Source organism: Ambystoma mexicanum, chromosome 1q (genome assembly GCF_040938575.1).
Source record: "Ambystoma mexicanum isolate Mex_15411 chromosome 1q, UKY_AmexF1_1, whole genome shotgun sequence".
Taxonomy (NCBI): Eukaryota; Metazoa; Chordata; class Amphibia; order Caudata; family Ambystomatidae; genus Ambystoma; species Ambystoma mexicanum.
In genome coordinates, this window is record NC_090922.1 from 341,191,293 (window position 1) to 341,213,747 (window position 22,455).

General features: G+C 43.4%; 1 protein-coding gene across 2 annotated transcripts in view; it reads left to right on the forward strand.

Moving 5' to 3' along the window:
* The window catches only part of KCTD15 (potassium channel tetramerization domain containing 15), a 167,521-nt gene that overhangs the window by 17,764 nt on the left and 127,302 nt on the right, over positions 1–22,455 (forward strand). For both annotated transcript variants that reach the window (XM_069639340.1, XM_069639348.1), the window contains exon 2: positions 21,138–21,313. In XM_069639340.1, the coding sequence (XP_069495441.1) occupies positions 21,138–21,313 (176 nt within the window). The remainder of the gene's footprint in view (positions 1–21,137; positions 21,314–22,455) is intronic.

Sequence of the window (22,455 nt, forward strand, 5' to 3'; positions counted from 1 at the left end):
CCCAAGGTGGCACCGAACACTCTCTCCCTTATCTCCCACTTGGCCCGCCCTGCATTACCCAACGCTGGCCCCCCAACCCTTGCCCCTTGGTATGCAATCCCGCGTTCCCAATCACCCCCAGGACATACCGAACACCTCGGCCCAACCGTAACTAAACCGCCACCGCCCCTGCTGCACATTCCCTGCACCACCCTACTTTTCACGGCCCGACCCTTCTCCTACCAAGCTGCCTTACGCCCCTCGCACCATGGCTCCTTCTCCCCTGCCAGAACCCCCACGAACATCCCCGTTCCCTCCCTAACCTTCTACCTCGTCTCCCCTCCGTGCAAACTGTACACCCTGTGCGTCTTGCTGGTCCCATACCAATTCCCCCATTAAAACCCTTTGTTATATTTTTTGCACATTACATTTGCACATCACTCCCTGCGATGCGCCATAAAATGCCCCCCTTATGCAGGTAAAAACCCAATCTTTTAGTTTGTGCTGTTCACCGCACAACCGTGTGACCCAACTTCTACACCCCCGCTCCCTGCTGCATCCCGCTTACTGCACCGTATTCATGCGTGCGCCTATCTGCTCATTTATACCCCCGCCCTTGCCGCGTCCACTACCTAACCTCAATTTACCGTTCCCTTTTCGCCCAGCCCTGCACCACATCTACCTCCCAACAATTCCCCCTACCCCCTGCATGAAGCCTGCTCATCTGCCACTTCTAACTCCTGCTGCCCGTATCCCCAGCAAAACACACCTACCCCCATCTGCAAAGAGCGGCTTGGAGACCGTGCGCCTTGATATTTGAACAAAGTTATATCACCACCATAAGTCATCCAATGCCCGATAACCTTCTCGCCCCCTTACAGCGCTCGCCTGGATCCCCTAAGAAAACCCTAACACTGATACACACCTAACCATCTTTGAGGCACCGTTGCCAGTGCATGAAAGTGCCAAATTGACACGGGACCGCCGAATACTTGTACTGGTAAAACATATTCATGAAGGGGTACCACCACCCCGTCGCGCTCAACTAACGTATGTATGTATTTATGTATGTATGTATGTATATGCTATGCGCAAGGGTACTGCGTGACGTTCATCCCCCATTAATTGACGCGCCCAGGATGACGCTCGCGATATCCCTTATAATATGCCACAATCCACTACAAACAAAACTGGCGGGTACCATACTCACTCTTCGCCCATGTTGATTCCCCGAAGAACATTCCACCACCGTACCATAATACCCAAACAATAATTGCTGCAGGTGCTGCCTTGTAAATAAATAGCCCATGGTGCCCGCCCCATACATCGCTTGTGCTCCACCATGCTTTCCTACTGTAGTGCCCTCTCCGTTCCCGACTTGCATGTCCCCACTTGAAATATCCTTGCATGCAGAGTGCATTTGTTCATGTTTTCTTGTAATTAATCCGCAAACCATTGATTTTGCATATGTCTGAAATTCATTCAGGAGTTTCTAACTGCCACATAAGTCTGGTCACACAAGGCCAGATCGTCAACATATGGAACACAGTATTCCCGACTTGCGTGTCACACTTGAAACGCCCAGTTGGCTTACAACCCTACAGGCCCCAAACCCTTATTATGAGTTTACAGTCCCTTCCCTCGAGTATTTACCTCCTATGAATATTCTAGCACTACACACGACTTTTTCCTTGCTGGAACCGACCCCTCCTCACTGGAAGCCACTAGTCAGCCACATATGCCCTGTTCTTATACAGTTGCAGAAAAGATAGCTCACTGTGTTGGGTACCTGCTGCTGAGATCTGTGCTCACAGCATATATATCACATGTACAATCGTACTAAGGAACAAATGTTTTTTTCATTGTGGTCAATAATGAGTATTAACACCAGTGATGCTAAGAATCACTATATTGAAGTGTTTACAGCTATGTTTATTTTTGTTATAGCTTGTGCACCATGCTGCCAGTGCAGGTTCCCACAGTGTAGGGTGTTCAATTCAGGCTTTCTCACACGCGCTGAGCATGTGCACGCATGCACAGTCAGCCAGACTTATCACAAATATGTACGTGTATGTGAACTAAGTGCATTATTATCACGTAAATAATGCACTTAGTTCACATACACATACATATACATTTTTGATGGATTCTTTAATATGTTTTGCACATTTCGTGCTTACTAGAATCCTGTGAGCCTGTAAAACAAAGTGTCTGCTGGGTTCAGGTTCCTTCGTCCGCTGGGTTCGTGGTTTTTATGTCCGTTTTGGAGTTGCTAGTGACACGGCTTCACCGTATTATGTAATTTGAGAGAGCCTGGCTCTCATAAAGTTAAACGTATTGCACACCCGGGACCTCAGAAAGACAGGCACACCACATTCCTGGTGTCAAAAAATCCTATCCGTTAAGTACTGACTGAGCATGCGCACGCAAGCGCAGTCATCAGGATAGGATTTTCTGACACATAGCAAAAAGTGACGTTACACCAGCTCCATATTGACTGAGCAAGTGAGACGGAAAGGAAGGAAGGACTACGCAAGGCCTTGTCACTTTCTTCCAAGCAAGCGATATGTCAAAGGGAAAGAGCTCTGCCCAGACTGTACTGCATTGCTTCTCAACTGTGGCCTCATCCTCATAGCTCCGAACTCACACGCTTTTGGCGGGTGTCACCCGCCTTGTAAACAGCGGACTCACCCGCCAAACCTCATGCACGCCCATTCATTTCAATGGGCCTCTCACCCGCCAAAAGTAAAATCGGGTGGTTTCACCCGCTTTTGCGACATAAATGGTTGAGAGCTATGCATCCTTTTGAGGGAGACATTTATGGAAACAACATATTGTACGTTTTGATGCCCACCTGACACATGTTTTTGTTTCTTAACGCTAAAGGGAAGAAGGCAGAAAAAATGATTTGATTTCAATCCTCGAAGCTTCCTCTACCCCTGGGGAAACCCCCAAGAAGGTCAAAGAGCAGTGTATGCAATGCAGTCGCATTTTTTCCGAATTTTGTTTTGTCCTTAGGTCTTTGGAGTGTACCATAAGGCAACTTCTAAAAGGACGTTAATCACTAGCGCGCCCTTTCTGCATAGTTTGCAAGCTGTAAGGACAAAGCCAGTCTACAGGTTTAAAAAACAACCGAATATGCCCAAGTTTCCCTGACCCATAATGTCTCTGGTTCAACAATGATGTTAGCACGTCTGGTTAATACGAAGAGGTGTGCCCCTTTTTTCACTGGCTAACTGCAGTGCATTTTAGTTCATCAGAACATGGGGGAAATTCTAGCCCCCTGATTGGGCCAAATGTTCACCAGCCTAACATCGCAGAATTGTCCGTTTTTAGGAATGGGCAGAATCCCACCTAATTCAGAGAGTGAAGGGGAAAAATACAAATTCTGACCCACAAGTGGAAAGACAGAGGGGGAACTTGTTCTACCAATCTGGCCTTCTGTTCCGTTGAGCGGTTCTTGATAATTTCAACCATCCCTACGATATGGATTCAGCAGAACTTTGGATAGTTTCCTTTTGAGGGTCTTTGTTGCCTCTCTATAATGTACTCATCCCAGAGTGCAGTGCAGGATAAAGCAAGAGTCTTTGGGCCTCATTTCGTGCCTTGAAACACTTGTGTATAGGCGCGTATAAATGCCTTATCAAATGATATCATTTTAGCCACCGCAGGAAAAGCACGACCCACTGCGCACGACCAAGGTGGAGCAGTGCATGCCCACATGAGTGTGATGAATGGTGTGGAAAGCAGGCATCTGCTGTGGGCATGCACCCGCTCTCACTCTAAAAATGGTGGCTGGCTTCCCCATTCATATTCACAAATTCTGCTCGGTCTTGCAGGTGCAAAATCCGTTCAGTTAATCTGATTTTGGGGGAATTGGAACGCCAATCGCCAGTGAGTTGAAAATGGCCCATATCTGTGAAACCCCCATGCTACTGGGGATTGCAATACACGAATGCAGATACAATTCGCGCAGTCAAGTATTTCGCTGTTTTTACTCAGCAAGTGTTCAGGCAGCATGAGGCTGCAAGTGTGCACTGTTTCCTGGTTTTTGATGTACAATGAGACATATTTATATAAGGTCCGTCCTAGCATAGATACATATAAAGGAAGTCAAAACAATTACACTAGTACGTGCACAGTACAGTCCCCGTCCGATCTGCCAATCTCTTCCTTCTCTCTGTCCCCCTGTCCCCATGCGCCTCCTCTCATTTTCGTTCCTTTCAGCTCCTTGCCTCCCTTCAATGGAACTGCCTACCTCTCTCTATCCGTTCCATCCCCACCTATTCCTCCTTTCGTGTCTCCTTGAAATCTCTTCTTCTTCACTCTCCACCCTGACACTCCTATCTTCTCCTTCCACCTCCTCTCTCCTCCCTTATGCCCTTCCCTTCTTACCTCTCCCTTCTTGCTCCGTTCCTCTTAAGTCCCCTCTCTCCTCCTCTCTCATCCTCAGCCTATTCCTCTTCCTGTTTCCCACTTCCTTCTCCTTCTCCACCCCGCCCCTCCCCCTCTCTCGTTTTTCTTCACTGGCAAATTGTTCTACTTACTGTTTTACTGGTTTGATTCATATTTTGTAATTGCTTCTACTGTTTTTATTGTATCCTTGTTGTTGTTATAATGTAAAGTGCTTTGGCGTAAAGCGCTATATAAATACAATAAACATAAACACAGTAGACACGCCTTCCCCCACAGTCTTTCAGTTGAGCTTCCAAAGCTCCACCCTGTTTTTAGCCTTACCAATCCCTTTAAACCCCACCCTCCCCTGCGCTTGCCCTGGAACTTCGAGAATCTCCACGATCATTGGCTGAGGAAAGCTGATAAATGTGATTAATTGGCCTATGCATGCACCAGAACTCGAATGTGACTACAAGCGAAATATTTACACAAAGATCGAACCGCCTGAGGAACAGTGAGCCTCTTAAAGTAATTCTGGAAGATCAAAATAATTCAGGCAGAACTACAATCGAACACAATCAAGAGCGTTATCATTGACTTTTTACTATGACTATTTGCTCTTTTGTCAATGGTGACAAGTAAACACTGTCAATGTGTTTTTGTTTTAACCGGCCACCTCTGTGCAGATCGTAAGTACGGAGCACTAGAATTGTGGAACTACTGTGTCTGATTGCTATTCCTGAGCATAGCCTGCTGCTTGGGCTGGTGTCTCTAAGGACAGTGATCTACTGTCCTAGATTGGGAAAATTGGAGACCCCTCACAGTTGTGCTGGGTACTTGCAAAATCTGTGTTTAAGTAAACCTTGATAATTGTATGTTGTATCTTTTAAGGAGTAGGAAGTAAAGTTTTGAGTTGAGTGTAACACGTGTATTTTATTTGTGTAGCCGACACTTGTTTCGACCCTCAGGGGTCATTTTCAAGGCGAGTTGGGGTACTAGGAACAGGATAATCCTTGGTTGGGTTCTAGGGACGAGGCCCATCCACTGGATGAGTGGGTATTCCACTGATTGAGCCAAAGAAGGCCGAAGGGCTCTGGTCGGAGCTTCCTGGCGGCTTCCCAGAACCCAACCAAGGATTATCCTGTTCCTAGTGACCAAACACGCCTTGAAAATGACCCCTGAGGGTCGAAACATGCGTCAGCTACACAAACAAAATACACTTGTTACACTCAACTCGACATTTTGCTCCCTACTCCTTAAAAGATGCAACACACCATCATCAAGGTGTACTTAAACATAGATTGTGCAAGGACCCAGCGCAACTGTGAGGGGTCTCCAACTCTTTTCTCACTTCTGTACTGCTGCACAAACCTTTCTGAATAAGCCAGTGGTATTTCATCTTTTTTATACTGCGTCTTTCCTTGAGTAAAAATATTACCACAAGCTATATCTGTTTATATTTTCTATTAAAATCAGTCACTGGAATCCCCTTTTAAAGAGCCCCGTGCCCTCATGGTCCTCCTGGACAACCTTTGGGGGGGCAGCCCCACAGTTTAAAGACCACTGGTTTCAAGGTTTACTTCTGTGCCTGAGTTCCTTTTTCACTTTCTATTCATTCTGTTCATTGAGGGGTGCATGTACACAGACTTTCCGCCAGAGGCGTTGCTAGCGGGGAGGGGGCTTTGTGTATAGGGGGGGGGGGTAGGCTAAGGAGGCTAAAGGGTTGTAGCCCCTGATAGAAGCTCTAGGGTTACAACCAAAAGGCTAGCTAGCCCCGAGTCCCGACAGGCCTGACATTAACAAAGCCCCGGATATTTTCCAGGCCTGCTAACATTGGTACCAGTCTTTTGAAGCTCGTATATATGGCCTTTTAAACCCTCTTTATCAAAGATGGCTGGACTGATTTAGTACAGCTCGTTGTCCTTTAAAAAGCAACAAAAAACGAGTCCTTGCTGAGATGATCGATAGCTTAATAAGTATAACTCATACAATTTGCGTTTGTACCTTTTTACAACATGTGTCCCCTTCTTCAGGCGGGTATGCATAGCCCTCTGAGGGAAGAAAGTCCTAATGTAGTCTTGAAAGCCAGCAGCCAAAGACTCTTCAGGGTTTTCTATGCTTATTTTTGTTGTTGCTTTTCTTTAAAACAACCAGCTTTACTTTTTGTGGAGCTAACATTTTGGGCCAACCTTTTTTTGGGCATAATGTAAACCATTTTACCAAAACATACTTCCATAGAAGTAAGATGATTCTGCCTGTACATTTTGGTTAACATTGCTGTTCGGGTATATTGTATAAAATGCGGCCAAATCTTTCTATCATTATTTTGAAAATGCAAGATGGTGATGATTGAACGCTTACTTTCTGGCCCCACCACTGAATCGTGGCACATCTTACTCACCCTTGGTTGTGTGCGCTGGTGATATGAGGTTATACCTGCGCACATTGGATAATGCAGCCCACGTTTGTACCGTGGTGACCAAGACAGGTACACTGTGGTCCTGGGATTGTACAGCTGGGAGTAGTCTTGACTCTGAACTTTGTTGCTAAAGAGTTTGCGTGTGAGTATCTCCGTAGGCCTCTAACTTTCACCTTCCGTGCCCTCGAAAGTGCAAATCTGAATAAGCGGCACCGATGAGGGTGGACCCGCACTATTGATCATGCGCCCCAACGCTTCCCGCCTTAAATGTGTACGCCACTGCAGATCTCTGAAGCCAGGTGGGCCTAGGGCATCTTTGTAAGATCTACAACATTTACAAATGAGGGGGTGGGGCATTTAGGTGTACAACTCCCCTCCCTGCGCGTCGTTTTGAATTCAGGTCTTCAGTTCAATCTAGGAAAGTCCTTCCACTTTAGCAGTACCATTAACAAAACTGGGTAATTAAGAGGGTGAATGGCCAGCTGTGGGGGTATGTTCATGGCATACCAGTATCCTAACTATGTGCAAATTATAACACGTGTCTCTCGGCATTACCTCATTTGATATGATCGGATTGGTTATTTATAACGCACTTAATACCCAGAGGTTTCTAAGCGCGGACCCGGGGATCGAACCTGTGTTGTTCTGTGTTGTCTTGCTTCCATGGTGAGCACGCTGACACTGAGCTATCCTCCCAAGATCATTTGGAGGGTCTTATCTTCATTTTCAAGTACAAAAACAAGCATGACAATTTAAGTCTCGCCGAACTGAAGAAAGCTTCACTGATTGGACAATGCCCATCCTAATGTTGATTATTACAGTAAATCTCCTTGAAATGAATATAATGTCAGATTCCCCCAAACACTGACAATGCCATCGAGCTGCCATTGCAATCAATGCACCTTAAACCTCCCGGAAATAGAGGAAAATATAAAGAATGGGAACTGCATTCTCAGTTGGTTAAGCAACAAGCTGTTTATCTAAGCATGCCCTGCATGTCGCACTGTCTACCTGAAATGTGTGGCTCTCAGACCCTGCACCTTGCTACTTTTAGTCTCCAAAGCATTACTCTCAACTGATTGCTAGCCCAGCATGGGCCAGTACTTTCATACACCCCAACAGCAGAAAGCTAAAAAGAAGGATTTTTGGGTCGCAAAAATAGTTGACGGATGTCATGATTTTAGAAACTGTACCTATATTTGTCAAAAAATAACAATTTCACTTTATTTTTTTATTTTTTATTGTAACAGTTTTTACAAACTTTAGTTACAAAACACGAACGATAACATCACATAACACATCACTAAAAAATGAAACACAGAAATCCAATCAAACATATTAAGATTCAGCCAAACACATAGGCTACCCTTTAATAATTCTTCAGTATTCTATTATTATGGCTATTTGTAATGACATCTCGGTCACCCATCTTATAATTTATCCAATGCAGCTTAGTCAGTGTGGCCAACCACAATTGATATTTTTTAGAGTACTGCAACCAAGATGATTCAAATCAGTTGAGAAACATCTCACTACTCCAGAATTTTTTCCAGAAAATCAATCACTGCAAAAGTTAACATCACATTATTTCCAGACATCAACCTCCACCACCACTCTTCCAAGTTGATGTCAGGAGGTGCAAATCTGCCCAGAAAACATAACCGTTGAGTAGTGATTGTAGAACATTCCATAATTAGATGTTTTAATGATTCTATTTCCACTGAACAGAATCGACAAAGATTGTCAGCGGTCTTCGAGTCTTTTCTTCTCCAAAGAACTTCTTTGGTTTTATAAACGTTCAGGCATAGCCTCAGAAAATTATTGCGATGCCACCTGGAAGGGAATCTTGATAGATATCATAGAAGCTTATCTAGGCAGTTATAAGATAAACCAAAGTTCAAGGATGAGGACATTGACGAACGCTGCTCTTCATTCAAAATCCAATTCCATTGCTTTAGTTTTTTCTTAGCAATTTGAGGCGTTGCTATTACCATTTGCCATGGAATATCAGCTATTTCAAGGGTTTTCCTGATTTTATTTGCCCATGTCAAAAGAATTCCTGCATGTGGATTCTTAAGTGTAGACTCAAAAATCTTATATGCTGGAGCTATATCTAATAGCTGCATTTTTCGTAAGGCAGAAATTGATTTCCATTGGATAATTCCATGTAGGGGCTCCAGACCTATTTCATATCTTATTGCGGCAATCGAAGTACTACTTGGGAGTCACAGAATTTTCTTCCAAAATTGGCCTTCCAGACTGGCCCAAGTTTGGATGTCAATATTCAATCCAGCTTCTGCCCCATACGTTATTATAGGAATTACTTTCTGTATGTAGAAGGTCCGTAATGGTTGGAGAGTGAATTTGCCGTATTCAAAATGAAGCTTTTGACCTTGCATTGTCAGTATGGACATACAATGTTTCAACTCTGCCACCCAAGCTGATTCACAGATCGAGCTGTTTACATGAACGCCCAAATATCGAATTGCTGAAACAGTCTCGATTGTCTCGCCTGCTGCAAACCATTTGAATTGGTTGGATTTCTTTTTTGATCCTGCTCTAATTTCCATCATTTTGGATTTCTTTGTGTTGGTGGCAAGGTCGTTTTCTTGAAAATATGCGACTAAGTTTGTCAAAAGTCGCTGGAGACCAATTTGGGTTAGATCAAACAGCAAGATATTGTCTGCATAATATGCCCAGCTGATTTCTTGCCCATTCAATTTTGATGGAAAGCGATGAGTTTTTACTAGACTGCTTGAGATGTCTGAAATGAATAATTTAAATAGGGCAGCTAATGGACACCCCTGTTTTACGCCCTTAGAAGTTTTTTTATTTCATTTGTCAGATGGTCAGATGCATCCCAGCGCACTCTTACAGAAGTATCATTATGAAGTGCAATCAGTGGTTGAAGCAGGGCTGGTGGACAGGACCACGATTGTAGTTTTGTCCATAATTTGCCACGGTTGAGGGTGTCAAAGGCTTGACGCATGTCTATAAAAGCTATAAACAGATTCTTACTATGTTTCAGTGCGTCAAGTTTTAATAAATTTAATATCAGCAAATTCACCTCTGTTCCAGTGTCTTTAGTGAACCCTGTGTGACGACAATCCATTAGGCCACTTGCATGTGCCCAAGATGTTAACTTTTGTTGTAAGCAGGTTGCAAATATTTTTCCTATGGTGTCCAGGAAGGCAATAGGGCGATAGTTGTTTGGATCATCCCTATTGCCCTTCTTGAAAATTGGCACAATAACCGATGTTGTCCACGATGTTGGAATACTTTTTGAGTTCGATATCAGTTGAAAAAGGTTCTTGATTAAATCAGCCCAAAGTTCCTTTTTTTCTTTTAGCATTATGTTTGACAAACCATCAGGGCCTACCACACATGAATTTTGTAGATATTGTATCAGTGTCCGAATTTTATTTTTTGATTACATTAAATCCCAGGGTTCTGGACAATCCAGAGATATTTGCTCACTTTGTGTTAGTTTATCCCTGAAGACTAGAGTGAAGTGGTCTTCCCAGACAGATGCAGGGATTCCATTCGCTAGTCTTGCCTCTTGGCATAGTGATCCTGTGTTCAAAATTGTCCAAACATCTTTTACATTATGTTGTATGATCAGCTTCAGCATAGGCTCGTCTCGTTCTTGATCGCTTATTAATTTAAATGATTTGAGCCAATTTCGATATTTTAATTTAAGCTTTCGGATTTTGGTCATCATGTCACAGCCTCCACTTTTTTTCAACAATCTTATGTCTTTGGTCAGTTTTCTTTTCTCATTGCTCACCAACGCACTGAATGTGTATTTGGTGGTTAGACTGGAGTTCCTTTGCTGGTATTTTTTGGTACAAAATTGCTGAAGCAAAGGAGCAAAGTTTAATCTTTTGGCTGTAACATTATTTGAATTCAATAAGTTGTTACTCAGCAATTTGTTGGTTGTTTATTCTAAGTCTATTTGCTCCTTGATTTATCTCAAGTGGATAGTTATAGGTTAGTTTTGTACCACTCCTTCCCATCAGCAAGGCCAACTCCAAAGTATAATGGTCGCTTTTAGATGACTTGTATATGTCTAAGTGTTCAATTTTCGACCAATAAGAAGAGCTGATCCAGAAGTATTCTAGTGTTTTCTTACAGCTCCCTCTCTGCCATGTGGGACCAGGTGGGATGTCACTTTGTACTCTGCCATTTACCATTTCACAGTTTCTTGCTTTTAGAGCTCGACTCCGAAGGACACCTCTTGACAATCTTTTGGGGACTACAGATGAACTTATTTGTTGATCTTCATACCATGAATAATTAAAGTCTCCACAAATTATTATGATAAGTTTTGAGAGCGTTATTAAACACTGATCGATTTTCATTGTGACAGAACTGATAAATCAATCTGTAGATATCATAACAGGGTTCCAATATATGTTTATCAATAATAACCATTTCACTTCCACTTTTGTGGCCGAGTTCAAAACCAACAAGGTTCCTTGCACATAGATGTTCAGATTATATCTATCCATCACTTTCCAACCATAGGCACTATTCACTAAAGTTAATAGCCCCGGAAAATACAGCCCAACCTGTTTTTATCAGCTGCATTTAGCAGTATAGTATAGCCGTCTTTTATTGGGGTTTAACGCAACCAGGTTTCTTGAAGAAATATTACAAAATTATTTTCTAGAGATAAAAACCACTCTTGGAACAGATGATTAAAACCTCTGGTATTCCATGAGATTAAACCACACGATTCCTCTCCGTTATGAAATGCTAGTTATGAGGTCTGTCTAAAATTGGCACTTCCTCTCAAATTATTGAAATTATTTTGTTGGTGTGGCACTTCTTTAGTTAATTTAGGCAATGTCAATTTAAAATGTTGCCTTAAAACATCTCTTATGCATTCATTAAAGTATTTTGCACCTACTGGCGACAATTTGCTTGCTTAGCTCCGGTCGGATTGTTGCTTTTCTAACTGGATGTCAAACCCATAGAATAATAACTCGTCTTTTGCAGGAAGTAGAGTTTTTTCTACTGCATTCGATTTTATGTGCAAAACTATTCTGTCGGCAACATCCTCTGAGATGTATTCGACAATATCATCCGAGGTAATTGTCCGGAGTGAGGGTATTGTGTGTAGCAGATGCTTCACAATTCTTCTATTCAGATTGATGTCTTTATCATCTGGAAAGAGATTTTCGACTTTGATCTTCCAAGTCTTTGTTTTTTTCCCAACAGGGGACATTGACCTCATCCTGTTTTTAAAAACATCTTGATTCTTCGTTTGGGCCAAAGTCGTTTTTGGATTGAACTTATGATTTTGCGAGAATCTCACTTGCTCCAGCTTTCAGCAGGACCTGCTGTCGCATTTATGGCACTCCGAAGTTGGACATGAGTTGATGCTTTCACTACTCCACAATCAAGCACTTTTGAAGAGGCTAAGTCCTAACAATTTCACTTTCTCTGCCCTGAAAGGTTTATGGATCTCACCCAAATGTCCCTTTTGGATTATCTCTTACAGTACCCATAGCGTCCCTGAACATTTCTCATAATTTGTAGGGACAATGTGTTCAACATTCAAAGTATATAATCACAGAGGATAGCATAAAATCCATAAGACCATGGTGTCAATGTTTGGTTTGCAGATAGTGCATGAACTCAATTCAGATTTAAATCTAGGAATGTGGTTGGCTTATGCCTAGAGAACGTTTTCCAGCTGCCATCATGGATCCATGACCAGAGCCCATATCAGTGGCACCCCTGCTGCAAAACCTTTGACAAGTGGATTATAACATCTCTCTGGGAGACATCTTGGTCCAGGGAAAGGCATGGCTAGGCCAGGCCGTGGGGGTTGGGGGGGATGGATTGTGTCATTTTCAAGGAAGAAACTGAAATGTACCTGTAGATTTGGGGGAGGGGCTATGAAAAACTGTGCATGCTAAAGTTAGCAATGGTGGGCCCTAGCAAAGGGGACAAATCTTTGGTCCGCTTGGACAGAGCTGCGTGAAACGTCAGAAAACAGAAACACACCCACATTTTAGTATTTAAAAGAAAAAGTTCAGCTTTGTTCCATCCTAAAGGGGCACAGTTATTATAACAGGAGCATAAAAAATGCATTCACCCTGTTAAACGGCCCTGCATGAACTTTTGACACGAAGATATACAATCTCCTCGGATTATGTTGGCATTCTTTGTGAAGTTGTGTCCGGTGGGAGGTGTTACTTGACTCAGAGGATTCAAAATGAACATTTCCCATTCAGAGTCGCACAGGGATTTTTTTCTAAAGTGCAACACAAAACACGCTGGAGGGATTGACATACATTTTGGCAATAAATTGGGATATAGGATTACTCTGCCAGAGGCACCGTGACTGCTGGGCAGGCCATGCCTAACGGGCACTGCAGGTAGGGTCGTTGAGGCGAGGAGAGACAGTGCTCGGCATCGCCTCAGGCCATGACTAGAAGAAGCTGTGTGCAGGGCATGGGGTAGTGCAAAAGAATCCAATAGATGAAGGCATTTTATACTGCAGTTAGGATTGGTGGGCTTTAACTGATTAAACAAACAATAGTGCTTTACCTTCCTTTTGTAGCATGTTTTGCATGCACTGGTCAGAGGAGGAGTGGACAGCTGTTGCATGGAGAGCCTGTGTGAGATTCCCAGTTCAGGGTAATGCTGCAACAGCACCAGTAACTAAGGGTCTGTTTCACGAAGAATCTTTTATGAGAGGTGTAACTTTCACCTGCGACTGCCTGCTGATTCCGAATGAAAGCTGTATTAATAACACCGCGAGTGACAGACAGTCAGAGTAACTAGCACATGACTACACGGAAATACATTTGCGTTAGACATGATTCCCTAACGCAGCCCCAGATAGGCTGCCTGAGACGCCACCCAGATGGCACATAGAAAAGCAAAGTGTTATTAAACCAGTGTAGGCATTGCCACCGGTATGCCTCCTGCAGCGCATCCAGGTGTAACTTAATTTTGTTCACATACATTTTTATAGGCGTGCACCGTTTTTGCACCCAGACACCCGTGTTACCCACATCACGGTACGTGTACACCATGCATACACTTGCCCTGAGGTTAAACACTTTTTTTGTAATAGTGAGTACGTTCTTTAGTGAGTTGTTCTTAAATTCCAACTGATTCAAGGCGTAAACAACACTACGTCCGGAAAAAAAGCACTGTGAACCCATCTCTGGGTGCTTTAGTCGGGAGGGAATTCGCTCCGAAGGCTCCAAGTTACTGGAATAATTTCATGGCCTGAAAAAGATATTATAAACCTTTTTGGTCTCAGATCTAAGAATAATTGGGACATTTCCTGCTGCTCCCTGAGATGCAAAAGAGCCAAACCATATACCATAAACTTACTTTCGTTTATCCACGGCTGATGTTTTGAGAATGTAATTTAAGATCCTTTCTAAACTGACTGGTAGCTGCTGGAAGGTACTGGTGTCAAGCCTAGTTGGCTTGACACCAGTACCTTCCAGGAATAAATGAATACTTTATTAACTCGGATTTCTCCATTAACAAGTGCAATGATGAATAAAATCAAGAGCATCAGCTATTAGACAAATTAATTTTCGAAAATCACCTATTTAACAATCTTAAAATCAGCTGGATCCCTACCAGGAGATACTTTTGACTCTGCAGACCAAATGATTAACTCTTTGGGACAAATGGCGCCATACAACTTACCTATGAAAGCTTAACTCTCTGTTATTGGGAATACGATTCACTGAGCATTAGGAGACATTTAAAGTATAATGGGCAGTGTATAATGAATGCAATGTATATAGTTTGCATCTCATCTGAGTGTTAGATTTGTGGCATGCTTTATTCTGGTTCCTCGTTCCTGTGGGTAGCGCTTGCTCATCAGATCCTTATTTTGATCTCTGAACAACCTCCCCCTACAATGTTCCCAAAGTACAGTTCTGAACCATTGTGATTTTTCCCTGAAATCTGTGGAAGGTTGGTCCAAGCAGGGCACCGTTGTAGTGAGTGAATTACCGACAATGCACTTTTCCATGTATTGCTCTGTAGAACCTAATTTGGTCATGTCACTAAAACTGTTGAGATGACACAAAACAATCCCTCTCATCACGCTTTTACTGGAGCTAGACCCTTCTACAGAAATCCTAAAGACAGCACCACTATATTAAAGTCCTTGGAACTAGCCTTCTCATTCGGAATGATACCAAAAAGCTGTAAGAATGATACTACTACCTGGGAGGAAGCATAGCTAGACCTTGCAACTAAACGTGTCTACAAGGGAACTACAACAAGTCTTGAAGAAACAGGCCCTGCAATTCCTGTAACTTAGGTTATCCAAAGATCCACAGAACACACCAAGGAAGGTAACTACTTCCAAGGTTATTTTACTGATGGATCAATGGTAGTTGGAAAAAAACATAGCAACTAAATCTTTGATTACCCATAATAAAAAATGCTACATACATACAAGCAATGAATCTAAAGGATCAAGTCAGTGTGGATAAACCATGCGAGACACAAAATGTTGCATACCTTATTGTGCTACTGGAGACAGGTCCTCACGAAGCACTTCTTGCACAACTCCCAGAGAAAAACCTAGGTTACGATGTCCTTTCATCAACAGTCTTTTTTTCGATGAGTTATTACGAAACATTTTCAATGAAAAAACTCATAAAAAAATATAGATGGGTCGGGGAAGTGCATATAAGTGGTGGGGTCAGAATAAGAGAAAAAATAAGGGATGGAGGCTTGGGGGGAGGGGGCGCAAAAATAAAAAATAAACAATTTTGATCTGTTTTTTCATTGAACATTTTTCATAAAAAAACAAATCGAAAAAAAAGACTTGATGAAATGACATAGAACCAAAACCCAGTGCAAATGAAAGGACTGATGCTCTGACAAATAGAACAATGCATTGGATTAATACAAACATAACAGGACCACTGACAAATCCATGTGATATATAAAGGAAAGTAAAATAAGTGGGGAGTGAAATTAAAGCTGCATTGTAATAAAAAGATAGAGCAACCATTCATTAGCTACTCAGAGCTGTGAAAGGTAGGAATGCCATAGGTGAGTTTGATCAATCAAGAGTTCCAGGACCAAACGACCTTGGTGCAGTCTGGCACCCGAGATTGTTCTGCCTAGATTCCCAAGCTATACCTGATGATGCCCATTGAGGCCGAAACATGTCTTGCAGTAATTTTGGTCTCACGCAGAATGGATGCAACCTTGCAGGTCGAGCTGGACTGCCTCTTTTGGGGCGGGAACAAACCAGATTTGCATATGGTTTCCCTTCCTGTAATAACGTGTTAAGCTAAAAAAGAACAATTTTCTAGGGTTGTCCAAGAGCAATACCAGTCGTCATGACTGACTCAACACCATGCAGTCATCCCGTTTCAGTGTTACAGCCATCTTGCTAAAGTCTAATCCTAGCTGGTGGGCTTCTGTTTGAAATTCTCTATTTCTGAGTCCCTGCGGTACTTGGAATACAAGTGGTAATATCCTCAGCCCCTTTCACAACAAGTGACCTAACTTACATCCTGCTAATTACCTTAATATGCATGAGTGAGAAAGCTCTTGGGAAGATTATCCAGAATGAGATGCAGACCTGAGCAAATCGGTCATAATTAGTGCCCTGTTCGCACGTTTGATAACGTAAGGACCGTCCTGCCACAAATTGCTGCTGGGTTCTGAATAGTTAAATTGATAATTATTCTCTTGTGTCCCACAGATAATTGTATTTCTGTTTTGTGGATTGTCCATGTGGATCATTTTGTCAAATTTATGGAAGGACATATTTGCCTTCTTCACTGATACATTGGTCTGAGTTCAACTGATAGTCAATGGAGTATGTTCCTAAAGAATACGATCAGGGAGGTTTTAACATAGGTGTGCAATCGTGCACCCATAATCTTTAATCTCTGTATTGATAGAGTGTTCCTGAAGAAAGGGTTAGCAAGTAAATTAATTCCTGCCCTACTGAGATGTCATGGCAGAGGATTATGGAATTCATAATAAATACACAAATTTGATGACGTTATCATGGATCATTTTACTTCAGAAATCAGGGGGAAATTTGCAGCTATTCTACATTCTTATATTGTAAACATATTTGAAAACCTTATGTTTTACTATTGTCACATTGCCAAAGTAAAACACACAGCTACTGACACCAAAATAAGCTTAAAGGGTTTTGTTAAACAAAGTAAAACATAAGACTATTCATTGACATTGGGTCAGTATGCCTGTAACATAAAGATTCTTGGAAGAAGTAGCCCTTGGATAGGGCACTGCTCACTAGTCCATACCCAGGGATATATTCGGCCTGCACACACTCTCTACTTTTCACTGTAGCACACTCCTCTTGTGTTCCACACATCCTCTTCTTGGGCCAAAATGTATGTATCTCTCTCTCTCTCTCTCTCTCTCTCTCTCTCTCTCTCTCTCTCTCTCTCTCTCTCGTCCCTTTCTATTACTCTCAAGGGATCTACTCACCTGACGGGAGCCCACCCCGCTTCTGGGTCCGAGCAGCTCACCCTTTCCTCTAAAGTAGCACACCCCTCTTCCAGAGATCAGGGAGGCTCTTCTGCACCTTACTGTAGCAGACACACCTTTTGGGGCTCAGGGGAGCTCTCCTCCCCCTCACTGGAGTACACTCATTTGGGGAGCAGGGCTACTGCTCTTGCCCTCAGTGGAGCACACCCCACTTTTGGGTGTCAGGGGAACCTTTTCCTCCTCAGTGAAGCACACCCCTCTTCTAGAATTCATTGGACTCCTTTCCCCCCCTCAGTGGAGCACACCCCATTTATTGGATTCAGGGGGGCTTTTCCCCTCTCTGGAGTACACCCCTTTTCTGAGGTACAGGGAACTCCTCTCCCCCCTCACTGGAGAAGATTCCACTTTTTGGGTTAATGGGGGCTCTTTTACCCCACACTGGACCATACCTCTTTTCTGGGGTTCAGGGAGCTTCTCGGCCCCTCACTTGAGCAGACTCATCTTCTGGAGTTCAAAGGGGGCTCTTCTATGCCTCATTGGAATGATTCCCTCTTCTGGGGTTCAGGGGACTCCTCTCCCCCTTTCTTGAGCACACCCTTCTTCTGGGCTCAATGGACTTCGTCCTCTGGTGGCCTCCAGCTTCCTCTGCAAACTCATCTCCTCAGCTCCCAGTATTGTGCGTGTTTCCTAGCCTTTGTTATAAAGCCCTCATAGTTCTACCCATTGGCCAGGCAAACATTTGAATTGATTGGATAATTACCTTCCTATTCCAAGCCAGGTAAAGGAAGTCTTTAAAAGGCTTTCCACCATCTTGGATTTCTTTCAGTTGGCTTTCAAGTGCTGGATCTGGTGTTTGTTAGATGTTCCGCTTGGCTCTATGATGTTTCCTTGCAGATAAACTTCACCAAAGCCCGGTTCACCGACCCCAGTTTCAGCGCTGCAGGGAAACATCATTCCCTCCAAGCTCCCCCTTCCCTGCCCTCTCCCAATGCGGGTAACGCCCTGCAACTCCGTTCTCTCACAAGCCCAGTTGTGTATTCCACAGGGGACACCCCTACTACCCCCTGACTGTCGACCTGCCCTCCCGTTCCCCACTTCAATAACATTCATACATGCACACACGCACCCCCCAGACACATACATATGCATACACATACTCCTGTCCCTCCCCACATCCCATACTTAGCTCACCGTCAGCACTGCTATTTGTGCCACTTTACTAGAAGAAGCCGCCACTTCCTGCATGCGCTGTAAGTGCATGCGTCGTTCCCATACAGGCTGCCGTTCTGTGAAAGTGGCCTGTCAGGGAAATGTTTGGGAAGAAAGTGGCACATACCGTTCTGCTCCTGCCTTGCTTCTTGGCTGTCCCTGTGCACAGAAGTTCATTTTGTGGGTTTCTGATCAAAAAAGACCCATCGGAATGGGCAGGCAAACCTTTAGTAAGTTCCCACCTGTGCAAACATTGTTTTTTCCTTTGGGCAACGGGAAGGAAGTATGCTGTAGCTGCTGGGGTGGGGGAAACATTCTCCTTTAGACACGCTACTGCAGGAGGGGATGGCATATGTTATGTTTTTCCCTTCAAGAAAAGGGGTCTATCTGAATGTGGTATAGTGTATCTCTCCCTGAATCCGTGGAAGACATTCCAGAATCCACTCTGGAATTTGGCTTTTACATCTGATGCTTCTTTGGAGATGTAGTCCCAAATCTCCTGTTTCTTTGGGACTTGGTAGTTTCTAATTAGTTGCTCTGTAAGGGTGCGTGGGAATAGTTCAGGGCTGGTTTTTGTCAGTCCTATTTTCAGGTGGATCAGGGACTGGATGTGTGATGTTTACACTGTGACTTTGTCACGCTATGTAGAAAAATATCTGTAAGCCTTCAGGATCTATAATGCAATTTAAAAAGTCTTTATTTCATTTGTGGTGTCCAGCCATGCTATGTCCTCGTGGCCATTAAAGTACAAGGGAGCAATTCTTAGGACAAAGTATCCATAACACAAAACCTGCCCGAAAAGCAGCCATGCAGTTTTTTTTTTCAGTTTCAGATACGGATCCTAATGTCTATAAATGTGTTGTAGATTGATGCTGGTGTGTTTCACTCCCTCCACCCTATACACTTTAAAACATTTCACCAGCGTTTAGCATGTACAAATACTCTGGCACGGTATAGGCCGGATTAGAATTACATGAATTTTGGTTAATTTTTGCAGAACTATCATGGCTGCTCTGTTTCAGTTAACCCGCCAAGTGACCTGCAGGTTACACACCAATACCTGTTCCATTAGTTGACTGTACAATCACACCACAGATATTTCATTGTAATGATGTCCTTCCTAGTATTCATGCACTTTAGTGAAATTGAGAAGATGTGTCTATGTGCACTGAATTTAAGATGGTTAAAACATCGCAGGTCTTATCGCGTATTTTGGCTTGAATAGTTAATGTATCACGTTTTCTATGTTTATGCTAGTACATACAACATTTCTTTGCACGGAGAACTAGGAAAATAATTGGAAACGCATTGGAGTTTGCTCCAAATGGATCTCCTCCTTAAGGTAAAATTGCCTTTTGTCAAGGACACACGCATCTACGAACTTTCCATCCGACAAACGGAACTAAGCCCCCTTTTTTTACTCTGACTGCAGTACTGTTCGTTTTAGGTACTCCCACCCCACCACCTCCTGATGCCCATTGACATGTTGGACAAGTACATTTGCCACTCCCCCTTGTTGGTATTTGGTCTTTTGGAAAAGCACACATGAGAGAACAGGCTGATGAAGCCAGAACAATCTTTGTGAAGGGACTAGTGTGTGAATGAATGCTTGAAGGCACTGCATGAGCCCACTCGAGTGCCATGACAAGATGGAAATACTTATATTTGTGTAGTGACTTGAAAATATTTTGTTCAGCCAAAGGAGATTACGTAAAAGACAATGGCGGTCGGTACATTTTTACCATGCCACCAGAATATGGCCTAATTATGCTTGATGGCGCGTAGACACGTCGAATTCAATACACTGGTGTTTTTTTTTTTACTGATAACCCTACATTTGTATTTGTTTTTGTTAATTTTGCCCTCATCAACCCAAAGGTCATCTCATAACGAGCTTTTCATTACACTATTGACGGTACCTCGTGGTCCCGTGACAATGAATAATGCACGCCGTTTGCAGTGCTACTGCGCCCCCTAACACGGCATGATCCTGTCTTTGTTTGCCTGGGTGATATTAGCTACCTTTGCTGGGGGGAGTAACATTAAACATCAGTGATCAGCTTGGGTTTATTTTTGGGGCTGTCAGATCCCAGGTAAGCCCTTCTTGGATTTTTCCAGCGTGCTCTGCACCGACGATTTGACCCTTTCGAGGGCATCCGGTTTGCAGTCGTACGCGACAGGGGAAATGCTCTTAGCTTGATGTGAAATGTACTACGTGTATAAACCAGATGCCTGAGGTGGCGAGGAAGTCACTAATTTAGAGGTGTCTCGTTATTGAGACAAACTTGCAAAAAAACCCTGAATCCCAATTCACAAATTGGTTATTCGTTTGTCAGGGGGATATTTCACATCTAACACGTAAGCCTGCGACCTTTAATTAGAATTTTGCAGTTTGTTTTATGCCCCTTGAGGCTGACACCTTGACATTTTTTTTCTTGATTTCTTATTGCTAATAAGCATCTTTTTCTTACCCTCTGGTGCTGGGAAGAAAATGATGCAAATAGACTTAATTACAGTCGTGGCAATAATTTGTTAGCTGAATATGTGATCAGGCAGATGCAAGAGTGATCTGATGAGATCTAAGATCCTGCGAGAAGTTGAGCCGGCTCCCCGGTTACATTTCAGCGGAACTGTTCATTGTGTCTGTCGTTTCCAGGAGGGAAGAAGCATGTCCCGTCTCTCCTTAACGCGGTCCCCGGTGTCACCTCTCGCGTCTCAAGGAATCCCTCTCCCAGCTCAGCTCACCAAGTGCAACGCGCCAGTGCACATTGATGTGGGAGGACACATGTATACCAGCAGCCTGTCCACCTTGACCAAGTATCCGGATTCCAGGTACCGTCCAGTCTTCTTTTCTTCATATTTCTGTACTTTTATCATTTGCTGACACTGATGGCATGAATATGTGCACTTTATTTACATGTGTCTTTAAAAGTACCGCAATGTAATAAGGCTATGAAAAAAAAAAACTCTTCCATGAATTATGTTACTCCATTTTTGTCTTTTTGCTCTTTTTTAAACTCATTGACTGTGTGATCTCTTCACTTGAATGTTCAACCCACCTAATAGCATATGCTAACTCGTCATCTGTAATTCTCTTGATTTAAAATGTTAAGCCTGACCCAACTCGCTAGTCCAGGTCATGAAAATAGCAGTGGCAACATCACTGCAATATTGTCCTCCGGCAGGTCCCGGCGCTTGCGATCCGCCTGTTTCCACTGCAATGGGCACCAATGATATTGAATATATACACACATTGACACACCGTATTTATTTGCACCTACCTATTAGCATAACGCAGTGCATAAATATTGCACATAATTATTTACTTCACATGCTAATGGCGTAGCTGGGGAAGATTGCTTAATGCTAGTAAATATTTTAAAAGCGAAGCCATCAGCGAATCCCACAAGGTATATTTAGCCGTCAAAGCCTGAAAGGAAGCTCCACATTCAGTAAATTTGAACCGAAGTAGCTGCCTTGAGACTAGGGAGATGCTGGCAGCATGCGCGGCAGCGCGCAGCATGTGAAGGGTGGCTGGACTGCACTGGAGCCTTATGGTGAAGGTACATATGCAGGAGGCAGCATCTGTAAGAGTGGAGAGAGAGAGAGGGGTCTAGCCTAATAGGACCTGAAAAGACATGCATCTTCAATCCAGGCTCCCATGCAGTCCACCCTCGGACCACAAAGAACAGCCTTCAGCCTCATCTAGACTGACAAATACAGTAGTGCCCCTGGACGGCTTCAGACCATGCAGTATTCTCTTCTATTTTTCCAGGCACTATGTATCAAATATGGCTGCATTGTCACGGAAGTCCGTGGGCCACATATGTAATCATGGTAATCCATCCTAGAGGATTCTGCCTCTGAATCCCATCTCTCTGATGGATCAGAGACGCAAAGTATGTTCCCCGGGCCTCTGGGTCAGGCGGACATTTTCACTCACACCTGGAAAATGGAGTGCACTAATGCTGATG